This window comes from Triturus cristatus, chromosome 6 (genome assembly GCF_964204655.1).
Source record: "Triturus cristatus chromosome 6, aTriCri1.1, whole genome shotgun sequence".
Taxonomy (NCBI): domain Eukaryota; kingdom Metazoa; phylum Chordata; class Amphibia; order Caudata; family Salamandridae; genus Triturus; species Triturus cristatus.
The window spans coordinates 1,035,166,463-1,035,185,571 of record NC_140589.1 but is presented as its reverse complement, the minus strand read 5'-3'; the positions used below and the strand labels follow the sequence as shown (position 1 = coordinate 1,035,185,571).

Here is a 19,109-nt window from a genome sequence, read left to right as displayed (position 1 = left end):
GAGATACCCGGTTTTTAATGATGGGGAAGATGTTGTCGAAGAGATTTAAATTACGGTCTGTGGCTTGGATGAGAATAGTGCCATTATTGTAAATGGTGATGGTCGCTGTTGCTTGATAGAGTTGGGAGGGGGAGATACTGATACTAAAGGCTGTCCCATGCGCGGATTTCCTCATAGAGGAGATCGAAAGAGAAGCTAGGAAAGCCTTTCTCCATTGGGCTCTTCGTTTAGTGTGAAAAATGAGATCAGTGGTAGAAAGCCCACTATGAATAGAGAAATAGGGGTCGGCGAAGAGAGTTTCGGGGTGGAGTTTTATGAAATTATGCTTGAAACGTTTGGAAGATAATTTAGAGAGGTTAGGGGGATAAATTATGCTGTAGGTGTGTGTACCTGTGTGAACTCCCCAAAGCAGTGCGAATCGCGCTTGGGGGTAGCGATAGGGGAGGGGGGCGGCATGGGGGCTGAAGACTGGGGCAGAGTAGCAGTGTAAACACGGAGTTTAAAAACTGGATATTCTGATATCTGGCAGTCAGTGCTACAGTGAGATAAGGAGCACCTGGCATGTCACTGTAGGGCGAAGTCTTAAACCTTTCCGGGTGATATAGAGAACAGCAGTCCTTTGTGATGCTGATCAGACTTGTAGTCAAAAGGGCCTACTTTCACTTAAAGGACCTCATGACATCGTTAACTAACCCTTCAGATACCAGAACGTGCAGTAATATGCACTAGGACTGTTCCATCATATCACCTTATCCCGGAGGGCCCTGATATTTATTGCTCCAGGATCTAAAGAAGGTGATACTAAATACACATTTCCATTTTAAAGATGTCTTTACCAATTCTACTTTACTCTAAATGCAGTTTTGTAATATTTGGTAAATTTCTCACAACACACCTGCTTCTAGTGACACTGTTGTGGTCTGTAGGCAGTCTTCCTCAGCTGAAGGAACTAAGGCAAGCCATTGTCAGTTCTGCGCCTTATGAATGGCATATTCAATATGACAGGAATTGAAATAAGTTACCTAGTGCTACACTAGATCCTCTGCAATCAAGGCTATTCAAAAATCATCCAATTGCTTAGTTCATGTAGGTATAACAAAACATCTAAGTATAGTTGACTTACATTTCCTTTTGAGTGACCTTCTTGGTTAAAGATCTCCCTAACATCAGGCACCTGATGAGGCTTATTTTTCTTACGCATGGTCTGAGAGAGCGTGTCAAGCCGTTTCCGCACTGCCTCTGACTGCGTCCGCGTTAAAGTGCTCAGTAACACTATGCTTTCACTGGAATCCCCAGCACATTCAGCAAAAAGGTTTGACAGACCAGCCTCCTTCAGCCACTCTTCCTCCAGCTCGCCCTCTGTATCAAAAGTAAAGACAACAAATTAGCACTAGGGGTTCCGAAAATGTTTTTTTCATTTTTGTCATCAAACTGCATGTTGCAATTTTATCATTTGAATACCGTGCTAGATTTATCAAGATTGCGTTTCAAATTACATCCTTTTCATCTGCAACTTTTCCAACAAAATAAGGGCAAAATCATTCTAGATTAATTTAGAAAACTACATTCTTTACTAGTGATCGCATTACATTATATTGGCTATTAAAACTATGTGTAAAGAAGTTAAGTAAAATAATCAAGAAGTAATGCTCCATATCAGTAAAATACTTTGCATATCAACTGACTCAATGATTTTAAACAATCCAGGATTCCACCAAAACTCACTCCACAGATGATACCGAATTTCTGCGTGTAGAAAGAAAGACAGCAGGGGAAAGAAAATCTTTGAACTTTGTTATAAATAATAATATTTTCACTACATATGTGTAAGGTAGGTTGATAGGTTTACTGTAAACAAGAAAAGAAAATAACTTTAAGCAACAGATACATTGTATAGGAAATAGGGGTCATTGATTAAGAAGGGTTAAGCCCCACTCAGGCAACAACCATAATCCTTCTCAGAGTGAACCACAAAAGGTACTAAACTAAATTGTGCTTTACCCTCTGGTAGCTTACCACAAAGTGGTCAGGTTTAACTTAGAGGCAAACTGTAAAGTATTTATGCAGCGCACAAAGAGTAATAAAGTTAAAACGCAACCCAAGAAAAAGCCCAATCCAATTTCGAAAAAATAATACATTTTAATGAATAATAGGACTCTAACATGAATTTAATCCAATAGTAGAACCACATTTATGAATGTTTAAAGTTTTTAGTGCAAAATAGCACTAAAAAGATCAGACCACCAAATGGGATATCTGGTCTCAAGATTGCAGCAAAAGTCAAAAGTTAAGGCCGGTCACAATGGAGTGCAGGTTGGATACAAAAGGTTGATTGGGACTGGTCTTGGCTTACCTTCACAGATGCAATTCAGGCTTCCCTTAAAGAAACCACGAGCAATGCTGTAGACATCTCCATGTTTGGTTCTGGACTTGGAGTAAGGGAGTTCATTACCAAAACTGTGAGGCTTCCCTATTGCAGAGGATCCTGCAGGGCGCATGTAATGTGATACAATTGTGTCCTTACATTGGGTCCAGTGGATGATGATATGAGTAATGTGTCCTTACATTGGGTCCAGTGGATGATGATATGAGTAATCTAGAAAGAATCAAGGGGAAATAGATTTGTTTTTTTTATGGGTTGGGTTCAAAGTTCCCCTCAGGGCTTCCACTGTTGCCTGGAACTTGAATGGGTGCTCTCCCAGCTGTACTTTAGCTTCTTGTGGGTTCTTTCTTCAGCACCTGAAGTTCAAGATATTCTTTCTGATGGTAATCACAAGATTTGTAGAATATGGGTTTTGAAAGTTCAGTTCTCCATATTTGACTGGTTGATCCTCAACCTTTGGCCAGGATCTGTTCTCCTCCCTTCATATATAGCAATACATACATTCCAAGACAAGATATAACTCATTGGGGCAGCCCTGTGGAGGTTTGGTAGCCCTAGTATCAATAGGTATAGCACAGAAAGTAAAACAGCTGCACTCTAGATGTAATTGGGCATAGAGATCCAAAACATATCTGCATCACAATTGGGCCCAGATGAAACAGCTCATTGTTCTGAATGTGTATATCTATGAAAGGGGAAAATCGCACATTGAGCAAGAATGTGAATACTTCCTTGAAGATATCAAGAGTTTTAGGCTTGACAACGGTAGTGGGTGAATGTTGATATGTGGTGATTTTAATTAAACAATCTGTTCAGACACCACATTGTATAATGAATCACAAGATATATAGAATATAATACTAAAACAGAGGCCATTATTCCAGCCACAAGCTACTCCAAGACAGACACGAAATGGCAGGAAATGATGGATACATTAGGGCTACTTTGCTCGAATGGGCGCTTTCCAGCAAATTCACCAGGATGCCAAATCATTCGGAGAGAGCACCAAAGTGTTCAATTGATTATATTTGTATGCCCACTTTGCCATCTAGATAGTGCTGGCATTCCAAGTACTTAAGATAAATAGAAGTGATCACTGGCCTTTGCAAGCGTGTCTACAATTGGAGATCATGAGGGATTGGGATAAGATAACAATAATAGATGTTAGCTGCCCAAGAAGGGTTTCAACTAGAATAAAGGAGGGAGAGTTGTACCTGCTTGCTAGTGGGAGCATGTTGGAAAGTGATTACCATTTCTCACCTGGTGGATCTTCTTGGTCGACTGAGAGGCAGAATGGTGTAGACATTCAAATAAACAATTTAAAGATTGTGTAACCTATTAGGCCACACAAGAAAGATCAGGAATATGTAACTAAAGCTAAGTGGGTCTATTACATTAAACATTACAGTAAATGCAAAAAATCAGGAACACGTTATAAAAGTAAAGAGTTTATGACCAGCAAATTAAGGCATTCAAGCAAATTCTGACTCGATAGCACAGAGCATACAATATATGCAGTCAGAGCAATAAAACTGCCAAGAATTAGGAATTTGTGCTCCTTTAAGAAACTCCTCTCCTCTTTCCTAAAATGAAGGGTTTCTAAATTGAAATGTCTCAAAGAATTCCGAAAAGAGGGAAGGTGTCAGCATAGTGAAGATTTCAATAGAAATTTAAAATGGATCAAGTGTTTAGCATGAAACCACACTCTTGCACGAAAAAAGGAAGCAATGAGATCTGCACCTCTCGAAATCCAAAGGGATCTGTCCAAACTCTAACAGTGCATATATTAATTATAATACAGATACTCCAACATCAGCCACATCTCTTTCCACCCTTCCAAGGAATATTGGCATTCAACTTCATATTGAGCAATGGCATGGCTCGACAAATCCACTCCCCCGCTCGCATTTGCGAGGGAGAATTGATGAGGTCGAGCTATTTTTAGGTCCTACTCGCCCTTTCTGGCGAGTAGGAAGACAAACCAACTTTTGTCCTCTGTCTTTGAAAACGGAGCAAAAGTGACAAGATAACAGGATTTAAAGGCATTTTTATTGCTCACAAAGGGAATGAGCAATAAAGATGCCTTTAAATCTTGTTATCTTGTCACTTTTGCTCCGTGTTCAGAGACAGAGGTCAAGTAGGTTGCAGTGAGGTCGAGGGGATTTTCCAAGGGACTAGACCTGCAGGACTTGTACCATTTTTCGGATTTTTCGAGCCTGAACAACTCCACACTTTCCAATCCCACAGAACGTGGACAGCCACAGTAACCTTGGGTAGCCCTCTGTTCCTGCTACCCAATGAAAAGGAGACTTCTTCAGCTTGTTAGTTCCTCATGCTCCTGCCAAGATTTCCTCTCTCAGGCCTCACTATCAATAATACAACAATACTCCTTTTTCTAGCTGTGAAATCATGAGAGTGCACCTGCAAAAGGAAAAACACACAGAGCAAGCAAAATACATTTCAAAATAAGGCCTTTAGTTAAGCTAACTTTGTCAGGCATTTCAATGTGCACTTCGAATACATGAGTATAGATGCACATATAGCTTCAAAAATAACAAACATGAATAAAGGAGTCATGGCTACATATGCAATGTGCTATAAATAAACTCAATGACACTTGAGACTTAAGTGTAAATATAAATGTCAACTACCTGTTTTCACGATTAAGCTAAACATTAATGTGCGCATGTTTATGGGTCTCTATTTTCATGAAGTGAATACACTTCAGTAGTACATTTGAATGCTTCACTTCACTTCACTTTAATAAAGTTAGGCACAGAGACAGTGTATTTTTGTCAAGTATATGTAAAAACAGCATTTCTGTGACGTGTAAGGGTGGAGCTAAAATTACGCAGCGCAGCTCCGCTATCCTCCAGATACAGTGGGAAATCAAGGATTAAAAAATAGATAACTCAGAGATAGTGGGTTGGTTTATGACTCTAACTAAAGAAGTCATACATTGCATAAAAAAACAAAACGAAGCAAGATCAATAAGGCACTGTCAAAAGAACTTGGAGGCCAGCTTGATAAAAAGGATGTTACTATGTAAACTTCAAAAACCAAAATTCAAGTCAAGGTCTCTTGAAATATTGAGGACAAGGGGGCAGGCTGAACAAATGGAAAGAGAAATATGTAAGCTACAGCAGATGTATAAGAAGCATTGGCATAGCCAATAGGTCTCGCCTTTGGGAACTTATAAGTGTTTAGCCATGCAACAGTTGATGTTGTTGCACCAAGGATATTGTGCTGTATAACTAAATACTTATAAGGTCCCAAAAGCTAGACCTATTGGCTATGCCAATGCTTTTCCTGTTTGGGGCTTGGTAGATTTATAATCAACTTGCAACTTTGATTCTGCATCACTCATTCAGGCCAAAGCCACAATTCTGCTTTTATTCAAAATGAATCCAATTGCTCTCTTAAATAACCCCCTTACCATACCATTCAGTCTGGTATTCTTCTCAATGCTTTTTATACAAAACGAAAAAAGTTCAATGCGTCAATACTGTGAAAATAAGTAATCAAACGCATACTTTATGTGCAGAAACTGCAGAAGGCTTTGAGTTCAAATCGCGGTTTCATATTACATTTTTTAATTCTCTTTATTATGCTATTTTTTTCTGGATTTTTGATAACAGGAGTGTAAATGTCAAGTCAAGTCAATAAGGCTTTATTCGACAGACAATGTCTTAAAAGCATAACATTTAAAAACATAATACATCAATAAGGATTTAAAACATTTGCTCAAGTTTGGACATAAATCAACCATAAATTAAAAAAACCATATTAAACATATTGATCTAGCCTTTTTGATCTAATGGACCAAGTCCATGATAAAAACTTTGAAACACCGCAAACAAACAAAGGTTGTGTATATGACATTAGAATACGGAGTGCCTCATTACAATGCCTAGTGCCTAACAGTCTGCAAATTGGTTTCAGCCAACTTTTCCGTGGAGATGCATATGCCGGACAGGCAAACAGAATATGGGCAACAGTTTCTACTTTATTTTTACAGATAGGACAGTACGGTGTTGTTTGGAATGGGGGTTTCCAGCGGGCAGTAAATGCACACACTGGAAGAATCCCCACCCTAAATTTAAAATACAAAGCCCTATCTGCAGGTTTCCAGACAAAGTCTAGATAAGGTTCTCGAAATGCCACGTCTTTTATTTTTAAAAATTCCTCCGTTAGCCTGCCAGGATTAGATTCAGAGGTAGCCCTCGATGCAACCCATCTCCAGTACAATGTTTTGAGTGTTGCCTTTGGGGGGGGAGGACCTACTTAGCCAGGCTTCATTTAAGCACAATTCAACAAGTAGAAATTTAACATCTTTTAACCACTTTATTTTGTGCCATCCTGCAAGTGACATAACCTCTGATAAACCCTTAGCATAAGGAGCAAGTTCCGGGACACGCCAAAGACGAGCCCACAGGAGCAATGGTCGTAATTTCACTAGGTCTTTGATAGAATGACAACCTAGATCAAGCAATAAGGGTACCATTGGTGTGCTCTGGGGGAGTAACATAAGCTCCCTTAAAAATGTATTTTCCGACTTGACCAAGTGATTGATATTCGACAAACCCCACAGCTCGGCCCCATAAAGGGCAGAGCTTACGCCCTTTGCTTTATAAATGTCGATAACAGGAGCAATTGGTCTAATTGAAGAGGAGCGCTGTTCTTTAAGGAGCGCCCCAGTAACCCTCTTATGAGATAACAACATTTTAGCAAGATGCGGGGACCACTGCATGGTATCTGATAAACGTATACCTAGATAGTCAAAAACAGTGACCCTTTCTAACGGTACGTGGTTGAGTACTGGAGGGCGTCCAAGTTTTTTGGGGGGATTCAACACCAAAAATTTGGTCTTGTCTGTATTTATTACGAGCCCTCGCTTAATACAAAAGGCCTGGAAATTATCCAAGAGGCTTTGAAGACCCACCGGGGTCTTAGATATTAAGAGTGTATCGTCAACGAATAAGAGGGTAGGAATTTGTTTCCCCACCAATTAGGGCGCGTCAGCTGGCATTGACAACAGATGCTCTACCACTCCATTAACATATAATGAAAAAAGTGTGGGAGCAAGGACGCATCCCTGGCGGACCCCTCTATCCACTGGAATTCTTGTGGTTTTTTGACCCTCGGTACCCCACCTCACTTGTGCAAAATTGCCAATGTGGAGTCTCACTAGTATTGATAAAATATTTGGTGGGATCCCCATATCTAGCAGCACTCCCCAAAGACATTCCCGAGGTACAAGGTCAAAGGCAGTCCTTAAATCTATAAACGCAAGATAGAGGCTGCCTTTGCCTAGAACAACAACTTTCCAGTAGAGTAACAACAATCTAAAGGCTTGCTCTATAGTCCCTGTTTGTAGGAGAGTAGGGTCTGCTATCCTATGGTCACCCCAAATTTTTGCTTTTTGCTTCACTGGTTTTTGACATATTGAGGCTGTGGGCCTGCTAATCAGACCCCCAGCCTGCTGTTCTCTCTCCTAAATTTACACTATGCACCCTAGGTGCATAACCCATTGGAAGTGGACCACCCTGTGAGCCCCTGTACCAGTGTACACTAGGTACCCAGGGCATTGGTGTATCTAAGGCCTACCAGGGGCTGAAGCATGTATTGTGCCACCCCTGGCCTGGCCTAACAAATTTGACACAACTGGCTGATCACTCAGCTGGGGTAAGTTGGTGTAACCACCTCTTACTTAGGTGTAGTATACCTATACCTAACCTTAAATGGGACACATGTTAACCTATCAGTCACTCCTATGGCAGGCCTTGACAATCCTGAAGGCAGAGTGCTTGGTTCCATGTGAGATGGTGCTCTGGCATGAGCTGAGCCTGTCTGCAGTGGTCGGAACAACTTCCTTCTACTGTTTCCAGATATCGTCATACCATATACTCTTAAGTGCATTATGAACCTCGCGGTTAAATGCTAACTTTGGTTTGGCTTTATCAAAACATGTCGAGTAAGGTGTCATACGAATTGGAATACTAACCCCTCGCCAATTCTGGCGACGGGGTTAGCATTCCACCCTTCTAGAGGGACACGACATGTACAGTACCTGAAACCCGGGTAAAATCAGACATAGCCTCAGCTCCACAAAATGGATGCTGCCACCACAGACACAAGTCTGCCCTCCTGCTGCTGGGAGTCCTTCCAACTTGGGAGATGTGGACAAAGGGTTTCCTGCCAGGGGAGGTGCGTGCACCACCCCAGACAGGATTTTGTGTATTGGTCAGGTAGGGCTTGAAAGAAACCAGACATGCCTGAGGCTCACAAGGAGCCTCGGTGCATATGCCAGTTCAAACCGGTCCTGGGGCAAACCAGCCCCGGACCTGGGGCGAGCTGGACAAAGGATTGGGGGTGTAACCACCCCCCTTCCTGGTCCCACCCTTAGGGAGGGACCTAACAGGTAGTCCGGCCCCTAGAATCCGCTTAAAGGTAGGAGCTGTGTCCTAAGACTTCAGACATCCTGGAATCAACTTAACCACAAGAAGAAGACGGGAACTTCGACGCTCTGCTGCACAGAGGACTGAAGGAAATCTCCCCTATGGTCAGGGAGTGACCATCTTGCTAACGCAAGCACCAACCAGCTACTGAACGTCTGCTTTGCCGCCGCCTCCTGCCAGAGCCCGAGCCCAGAGCCCGACAAGACCTGGACCTCCAGACCTCTCACCGCCCGATCCACAGTCCCTGAAAAGAAGGAACCCGTGGAGGCAACGAGACATGTGGAGCCAGCCATCTTGGAAGATCGACGACAAGCTGCAAGCGCAACGACAGAGGCTCCCTCCGAGTTGTGCTTTGGGTCCTGAGAAGCCCAACACCCGAGCAGCATCTGCACCAAAGGTGAGCCCTCCAGCATCTCCACGATCTGCGTGGGGCCCCTCTGCACTTTGCATCTCGACGCGCCTGCCCGGTCCCTGGCCCGTTGGCTAGTGGCCATTTTGGCGACGAAACTTGAAACTAACGACGCTGGTCTGGTTGCTCCAGACTGGCCCTAGCTGCTCAGCTGGTCAGAACAATCAGCTTTCCTCTCTTTCCACGACTCCTGCCTTTGCCAAGGCTTGTTTGCTTCTTTCGAGTCGCCGACACCGCCGACAGCGAGAGCCTGCGTGGAACAGCTCGTGACTCGACTCCTGGATGTCGTCGACCTTCAGGGACCACGTGGCTGCGGAGACAAGCTACACCTCTTTGCCTGTTTGCACCCGACATCGCCTGGTACCTACCTGGTGCCACGCCGGTCACTGGCTAGTGACTGTGAACACTGTCCCCTCTGCTTTCAGGTCTTCTACAACTCCGATCCACTCTTGGATCCACCGCATCTCTTCTGGACCGACCGCCTGCAGCATCTTTGTCATCAGGCTCCATTGTATTGATAGAAGAAACCCGACGCACTTCGAGACCTATGCACCCGCTTCCTGTGGGTGAGGTAAAGCTGGCACTCTGGTGCCCAAGTGTAGAGAAACATCTCTAGTGTCTGTGTTTTGAATCTTGAGATCGTAGTCCATCCAGAAGACCCTTTCTGCAGTAACTTTGTAACTTTTACGCACCCATTGAAAACCTATGGGAGCACGCGTGTAACTTTCCTCACTGCACATGCGACCCGTGGACCTCCTGGTCACTAACTGAAGTTAGCTCCTTGTAGGCCCAGCGATTCTAGAGGCCCTAGGCCTTTTCCCTTTCCTGTTCGTGGTACTTATACCACTATTTTAGTATATGGTTTGAGTGGCCACGAGGGCCCATCCATATAAAGTGCAACTTCTGTATATTATAACGTTGTCTTGTTTAACGATTTGTGCTCCTGTGCTCATAAAGAGTCTAGGGGATACTTTGAGATATAAATACATATATATTTTCAATATATATCTGTGTGGTGTCCTTTCATTGGTATAAAGGGGGGTTGCATTTGGTAAAACAGCCTGCTTAACACGCTTTAACGAGTTTAGCCTCAAAGACTGCTTAGCCTACGCTACCACTAGGGCAGCTAGTCCGAAAAGGTTGACTTACAACCACACCATAAGGGTTGCTTGGCATGGTACAAGGTGGTCACTTTAACTAGTGAACATCATATACCAGGCCAACTTCTCACACTGTTCCAGCCCGAAATCCTGCTTGGTACTCAGAGAGAATCCCATGATCTTCATCCCATTGTAGGATTCTCTCGAGAACCACTTTACCAATGACCTTCTGCGAAGAGTCCAATAAACTGATTGGACGATAATTGGAGGGGTCGTCTCTACACCCCTTTTTAAAAATAGGGACGACCTCCGCCCCCTTCCAAGACTCAGGGATAGCGGCACCATTGTCGATAGCTACAAGTCGCATATGAATGAATTTCCCCCATTTGGACGGGTCGGAACGGAACAAATCTCCAGGAATGCCATCTGGGCCTGGTGCCTTTTGGGGTACAATGCGACTAATCGCATTTTCCACTTCCTTAACAGAAAAGGAGCACAATGTATTACCACCTGGGGGCATATAAAAGCTGGGTGTATCTAGATCACCAGCAACTCCCTGGTGGGCCACATACAATTTGGAAAAGTGTTCGACCCACGACTGGGCGGTGATGTTACATGTGATAGGATTACTATCAGGATTATTCCTATCTTTGATAGTCTTCCAGAAAAGACCCGGGTTCCTCCCTGCACTGGCTTCCTTTAATGATTGCCAGTACTGGTCCTCCCACTCCCTTTTAGCATTTACTATCACCAGTTTATACACTTTCCTTGCTTGTTGGATTAAGGGTTGTGACTTTGTTTTTACTGCTTTAATTAGAGCATTTTACATTTTCCTGCATTTGGGGGTGTACCATCTTTGCTCACCCATAAGCCTCTTAATACCACTCCCAACCCCACTTCGTATTTGTACCAAAAAACAATTTCCTATCATCTTAACGGTATTCTGGAATACAGCCGTTATTCTTGAGGGATCATAACAGTCTGAACCAATCACATCCAGCTCATTTTGGGAGGCTACCAGCAAGGCTCCAATAGATTGGATTTTCTCTTGATCCAGAGCGACTTTGCACCACTTAAGGCGCCTGCCACAATTGGATACAGTGACTTTCGTGGTGGACATTGTTTTAATTGGTAATATTGAACCAATCCTATTCAGCCATAATTGCTTTAGGCTTAAGGAAAGAAGATTATGGTCACTGTCTACAGTTGGTAATATAGCCATATCTAGCACATCATGCCAAAGTTCGAAGTCGAGGAGAATATAATCGATCCTCGACGAAAGGTTCACCCTATTATATGTATGAGCCCCGAAAGGATCTGAAGTGGTGCGGCCGTTAGCTGCTCGCAACCCAAACTCCACAGTTAGTCCATTCATTTGGATCGCCCTTTTGGTCCATCTTTTTATTGGATGTACTGTTAGTAATGGTATACCCCTCCTAGCATCATCCACATTAAGATCTAAAATATCCTCGGCCGCAAGGGGCTCGAACGTACAATTAAAGTCCCCTGCGACCAAGACTTGCGTGTCAGCATAACAACTTCTAAGTACACTTTCTAGTGATGCGACTGTCGGAGAAGGGGAACCACCTTGAGTCCCCCTTGCATATATATTGAATATATCAAGGGATTTACCCCCATTGGGACCTTTAAGTGCAATCCATAATATATCTTGTGAGTTGGATTGTTTTTGTTTGATAATGCAACCCAATGAAATGCTCACTCAAATGAGGAGTCCACCCGAAGGGCGACCTCTCCCAAAGGGTGAGGGTACCGCTGGTATAAAGAAGGTAGTATAGCCGACTCTATAGTTAGGTTCTAAGGTCCAGGTCTCCTGGAAGATACAGATCTGGGATGTTTCCAACAAAATATTCCATTCGGGAAGATCTAGCTTCCTGGAGATACCTGCAACATTCCAGCTGGCTATCATCAGTATGGGGTCGCCCACTACTGCCTCCTGAGAGCTTTCAGACATTACACTGGGTAAATTCATTTGCGCTGCCACTGGTACTGAACCCAAGATCAGTGAGGGAGGAATATTCAAAGAACGTATGATACTCTGGGCAGCAGGTTTGACTACTTGAATGGTACTGTTAGCAACAAAGTCTGCAAGATTTTCTCTGTTGGTAATTAGCCCAGACTCGGCATTAGATTTAATGATTGATGCCTCCAACTCAACGCCCCGACAATTAGACTCTATAGCTTGGGATACTAGACTAAAACCAACCCCCATTCTAGATATACAAGGGGGAGGAAAAATAAACGGGCTAGGGGATGGCCAAAGAGAATATGCCTTACGGTTGTCAAAAGGCAAGGAAGGGGGAAATGCATAGCCACTGGGTCAATACCCCGTATCTCTAATGCAGCAACTAGCTACACCTCTAAGAGGGTCAGCGGGTAAATGCTCAAAATCCTCAACAAGCCTTCCCCTAGAATTTGGTCCATTGCATGGTCCTGATCGTTGGTGTAGGGGCTGAGGATAAAAATATCCCAAACCAAATGTACCAATACCAGTACCATCATCAGCATTCTGCTGGTTGCAAATGGACCTTACAACACGGGGATCCCTAAAGTTAACGACTATACAATCCCCTGGGATATCCTTAGCCCTTCTCCCCACCCAGCCAATTCGTCTAAGGAAAAGAATTTGGCCATCCAATTGCCTTGGAAGAGGTCTATTATTATTAAGCCAGAATGTGGTTTTATTTTTAAGCTCACTATAGGATTCCAATTTACCCGGTGCTAGCCGTGGGACTCCAGTGAGGACAACAGCATAGGGCATACAGGCAGGGGGCAAATTAATGTGTAAGGAGGTCATGTCATCATTATCAGCCAAAGCAGATTTATAAGATGATCTAAGTGAATTTTCCCCCTGCCTCGAGACAGAATTACAAGTATGACCACCTGTATGACTAGATGTAGGTACACTCCCACTAGTTCCCTTTTTCCCCTTATACAATGGTTGCATAGTTGGTTTACTACCTTTGTTATTTTGTGCAACCAGATCAGGAGAATTACTTCCACCCCGGGATTCGGATACATGTTTTTGGCTTGAGGACACATAATTAGCTGATTTTGAATGGTCCACCACAGTGGTTCGTTGCTGCTCAGCAACATCAGCGCCATTTTTAGCGTGTAATTTGATTAAAGATTTGACCGAGAAAAAATTATCAAGAATGCCTTGTTCAAAACGGTCTACTCGCTCGGTCAAAACCTTAATTCTCTCAAGCACTGGCAATATATGAGACCTCATGATTTGTTCAATATGGGCAATAGAAAGAATTTCATTAACTGGACCCAAAAGGTGCTCTGGATTGGAATTGGCGTTAGGCGATGGAACAATATTAACAGTAGGCGGCATACTGCTTGCTTGGGCATGACAAAGTTTTTTAACAATAGTCTCCATTCTTTCCCAAAAGCTTGCATCGGCTAACATGGGGCTTCTGTTATCAAAAATGGGAGCTATATCAGTTAATTTGCTATTAGCAAAGTTCATTTCCTTAAGCAAGTTCTGGTTGGCCGTCACTTTCTTTAATTTATTACCGCCTTTGGTCCCCTTAGCACGTTTTGGGTTTAAACATTCCCCATCAGTAAGCTGTGTCCTGCGCCTTGCCTTTTGACCTCTAGTGGTCACACGCGAACTAGCGTGGCTTGAGCTGGGCCTTGAGTCAGGAACCAAAATAGGACTTAATGGGGTCTCTGGGCACCTAATGGCTATAGGATCAGGAACCTGTGGAAAACTGTCAGTAGTAACTTCATTTTGGGAGAGATTGGGTGATACTGATAACCTAGAAGGTAAGGGAAGAAACTCAAGAGATGTGTTGTCCATAATAGAGGTTATATCCTGATTAATCGAACCTTGATGGGCCCCTTGGAAAGCAACAGAAGATGATACTAACAATGTATCCTGTAAGTTTAAATTGGGATCCACAACATTTGCAAACGAGAAAGGGGGTAGAGAGCCAGGGGGGAGTGAAAGACGGCGTTCTGTGCTTTCAATAGCATTTGCTACCACCCCAATCGTCTTCTGTAACATGCGATCTATTGCAGTTAAGCTAGGCAATTGGGGAATAGAAGCCACTTTTTGCTTTGAGGCGGGGGTACGTGATACAAGACAATGCTTTACCATAATTAGGCTATCACCCGAGCAAATGGAACAACTGGTTAGGAGCGTATTATATATACAATAGTCACCCCTTAAGGCTATACTGTAAATGGAACAGTGAACAGCACAGAAGTGACACTCTCAAAGAACTATGATGTAATTGGTACCTTAAATACTACTAATGAAGAGATGAATCGTTAGATATGATGCTATGGCTCCAACTACGTAATCACAATGTCTCAGGATCAGTGGACACAAAGTCAGTGGCCCAGCCCGGCCTCAACCGGCCACTAACGGCCACAAACGGTCCCGCCCTTGTCCCGGGCTGCTCCCGGCGTGCGACCGCGTAGCGGGATACTTCGTTAAATTTATTCCGGCTGCTAGCAGAAATGACGGGAAGAGGACACAGCTGAGCGGTGTTACGGGGCTGCTGGTCCCCGCAGTCCCGTCCGCGATGTCCTCCCGCAGTCTATGCACAATGATAGGATCCCGCTTTCAGCTTCAAAGCGTCAGTTTAAAAAGAGATGGTTTATCAGCAGGATTATAACACGCACCAGGCTCCCTCTGACTTCGAACGGCTCCCGCGAAGCGGGGGCCGTGAGTCGCTTATGAAGGCTCAGGCGGCAACAACTGGGGCGGGAAGAGGACACAGCTGAGCGGTGTTAAGGGGCTGCTGGTCCTCGCAGTCCCGTCCGCGATGTCCTCCCGCAGTCTATGCACAACGATAGGATCCCGCTTTCAGCTTCAAAGCGTCAGTTTAAAAAGAGATGGTTTATCAGCAGGATTATAACACGCACCAGGCTCCCTCTGACTTTGAACGGCAGGAGTGTAAACGTGTTTGTCTACAATTTTGGTGCTTTCATATGATTTTGTGCTGCTTTTCCCATTGGATAGTTGTAAAGTGCTCCAATTACTTGTGCAAGTCCCTGCCTGTAAAGTGCTGTGAAAAAGGCCAAGATTGGAAGAAGGTGGTAAGAAGGTACTTCCCGACCAGAAGCTTGCTGGTATAAACCACCAGGGAGACAATATCTCAAACGAAAGAGTCAGCAAAACAGTTTATCACAGATGAGAACTAAAGCATTATGTTATGTCTTAAAAAAAAAACAGGAATTGGACAATCAATGCTGGCAACTGGCCCCAAGTAATGGGAGTGACTTAAATCCAATCCCGATTTCGAATTCAACCAAATCTAAGCGCTCTGGGGCAAGCAAATCCACCTATCCTCTTAGAAGTATGTGCAAGTGTCCGAACATTAGTACTAATGGCAAAAAAAAAAGGGTTCACACAAAGTCACCGTTATAACTTGTGGTGATTTGCCAGCCAAAAACGATACCATGGTAGGGCTAGAGAAAGTAGGGCAAGGAATAATGAACACAGACAAAGAATGGCAGACTCCAGTGGCCGACAGACCTATTGTTCAATTAGGCGATTCATTAAATGTGAGCTTGTACAGTCAACAGCATATGTATCTGAAGGACATTGTTGTACCAGCCGTTGAAAGGTACTGCAACACTGCTAGAATTATGAGGCAACTGAGGACCAACTTATGCGGCAGAGGTGACTAAATTATGTGGCAAGGAAATGAAAATTATGTGGCACAGTCTGGGGCAGTACTACACTATTTTGGCAGTTAAACATACATTAGTACAGTCTGTGTAAACGTTTTGCCTCATAAGAACCAGTTTAACAGCTGAATACCACAACTAAACGTTGGCCAGTTATCCTTTGCAAATGGTCTCTACTGCATGATACCGCATGTGGCACGCTTAAGCAACTTTTGATCCGTTTAAGTTACAGATCAGTTCAGAGATGAAATCTGCAAATTATGCAGTAGCTGGTAGATTAGATGGCAGATGTGGAAAATCCATAATTATGCAGAATACACGGCAGCAGCAGAACTGCCTGATTGCCGTTGCCCTACATAAAATACCAAGGGCTCTCGAATTCATCGTGAATATGGATACTGGCCTCAGCTAAATTGTATACATAGATGCATGTCGAAAAAGTCCAACAATTCTTACTACTCAACCATTTGATATTTCACAATAAGAACTCCACACTGAAACCTGGATGTGCTTCACAAAACTATTTACTTCCCTTACGAAAGACTGACAAAATGTCCACCACAAGCCAGGGAAACAACCATGCGGTCAGACCTCTCCATATCACTGCCACTGCACAGATGAGAGCCAATCACCTTTGCTCCAGGTAACATGACGTGTTGAAACTGACGCATGAGTCACGGTCTTCGCCACCAACATGTTGTCCTAGCGATCATAGCCTTAGGGGCAGGCTTCACAACTCTTATCAGGTCGACAATCTTTCAGTTACATGTGTGAACTGCTTTTTACTCACTGCAGCGAATTCCTCCCATAAAACGAAGCTGCAAAGATCCAGTGAAAAAGTTTTTAAGTTTATACTGTCCAAAAAACTGCAATTATTAAAAGCGTCAGAAGCCATGCTGTTCACACTGAAACACACCTAACTGGTTCCATAAACAACCATGTAAATACAACATCTCACTACCACTGCACATTATGGCTAGATTTCTACGTGTTTATTTAGAATGTTTTATAGTACTACTCTACCCAAGGGGGTGTCGGAGCGCTTTATAAGCAAATCAAGACCCTAGTCTCGACAGACATATTTAACAAGAGAAAAGCGGTGTCTCAAGAAATGCATGGAACAGGAGAACAGCAGCAAACCAGCAAGTAACATCACAAAATGTAACAAACGGCAAAAAGTGAGGAGATACGGTATAAAAAGGATGGTGAAGAGGGCATAGGTAACTCGGACAGAAACGACTAGAAGAGAGAAGTAAAGAGAAAAAATTGAAAGATAATCTGTTTGCATAGATGAGATGTAAAAAATTACAGGCAGGAAAAAAGAAAGCACATTTACACACCCCCCCCAATATACATGGTCCACTTCTCTCACTTTCAATAGACTCCTATGCAAAAAAAACAATCCACCAGGGCATTAAGTCCCTGGTGTCACTCCACGAACATAGGAAAGGATAAAATTCAAACTCAAGAAGCATGAAAATGATTATTTACTTCGTCTGCAGGTTTATCATGCAGTCTTAAGTTTTCAGGCTTCCAAGCTGAGTTACGTGATTCGATGTTGTGTGTGGGTGACCAATATGTGAGTATTATTTTAGCACTAAGGCATTGACATAAATTCCCCTTTAGGTACTTCGCTTAAAATCAAACCCCTTGCACGTCCACTGACGTGCAAGGGGCAGACAGGCCAGTTAATCTCCCAGTGAGAACGATAAAGATACATTTTAGCTGGTGGAGTAGGGTTTTTTAAATGCTGTTCAAAGCATTAACTCTAACTGGAGTAGTGCCCCAAAGCTGGAAGGGCATAATCATCAAACCCACTGATAAAAAAGGTTTGTCCTCAGATCCTAAGAATTATATACTGATTAGTCTGATGAATGCCGGGGCAAAAGTCTACGGGTAAATTGTCCTGAGAGAGTTTAAGGAATAGTTAGATGAGAATGCCTGCCCGCCAAATTTATAAATGACCACCAAACAGGCGGTCATTTATAATGCATTGAAAGGGACTACCATCATGTCAGTTCCTGCCAATGCTTTTCACTGTTTGGTGCAGGGCTGCATTTGCATGATGCAGCCCTGCACCAATCAGTTTTCTTTTTGATTTTCAAAAAGAAAATCTCAAAATAGGATTTGGTTTTTGAAAATAAAAAAGGTAATGCTCCCCTTGCCATGGGACTCATCTCCCCTGGCGAGAGGGAGCATTATTAGCATTTTACTGTACCTAACCACCAGGGTTTGCAGGCGGTGAAGGACAGTAAAAAAAAAATGGCTTTTTGTCCGCCCATCCTGATGGGTGGGCAGACATATAGCAATTTTTCTGACCCGACAGCCCTTACTCCGAAGATGTTTGGTTACGGTGGTTATGGAGTAGTCACGCCGCAGCTAAACATATGGTCCCACCACATTTAAATCAGGTGGCAAACTGTTAATCAGGATTATTTTTATAGCTCCAATAATAGTAATATTGATGTTACAATTATGCCTGAAACCTGGGTAGAAAATTTTTCTGCCTTATATAACACTGACAGAGAGCCACACTCCATTTGTAATTTTAATCATGGGGCATTAGCTTTGGCACACCCAACACTAGATGAGGTAGAAAGGCTTTAAATCATACTCTGAAGAACAAGGCCTCAGGCCCTGATGGCATCCAAGCGGACCTGTTTTTAGCTAATCCACCACTATGGCTGCCACTGTTAACAAACTTTTTTTAAGTTGTTATGAGGCCCAGGGTCATCCTGACTCATGGAGAACTGTGATAATAGTCTCTATTTTTAAAAAAGGGGAAAGGTCTGATCCTAAATGTTATCGGCCCATCTCCTTAATCGATTGTACCTGTAAATTGATGGGCAGGGTAATTGGGACTTGGAGACGTGGGAAATTGACAGTGGAAAGTTCTCAGATATCCAATATGGTTTTAGGAGAGGCCTGTGCACGGTAGAACAATGCCTCAATCTGCACCTGGTCATAGGCAAATATACACTAGCCAAGTCAGGATCCCTTTACCTTGGTTTTATGGACCTAACGTCTGCCTTTGACTGGGAGCAGAGAGGAAGGCTGTGTGGAAAGATGCTGAATATGGGCATTGAACCATC

At 43.3% G+C, this 19,109-nt stretch overlaps 1 protein-coding gene across 1 annotated transcript in view; it reads right to left on the bottom strand.

The window, feature by feature from the left end:
• Positions 1 to 19,109, bottom strand: part of ARHGAP18 (Rho GTPase activating protein 18) — a 730,387-nt gene that overhangs the window by 470,350 nt on the left and 240,928 nt on the right. Inside the window, exon 3 of the mRNA XM_085611821.1 lies at positions 1,124 to 1,359. Coding sequence (XP_085467947.1) covers positions 1,124 to 1,359 — 236 coding nt within the window. The remainder of the gene's footprint in view (positions 1 to 1,123; positions 1,360 to 19,109) is intronic.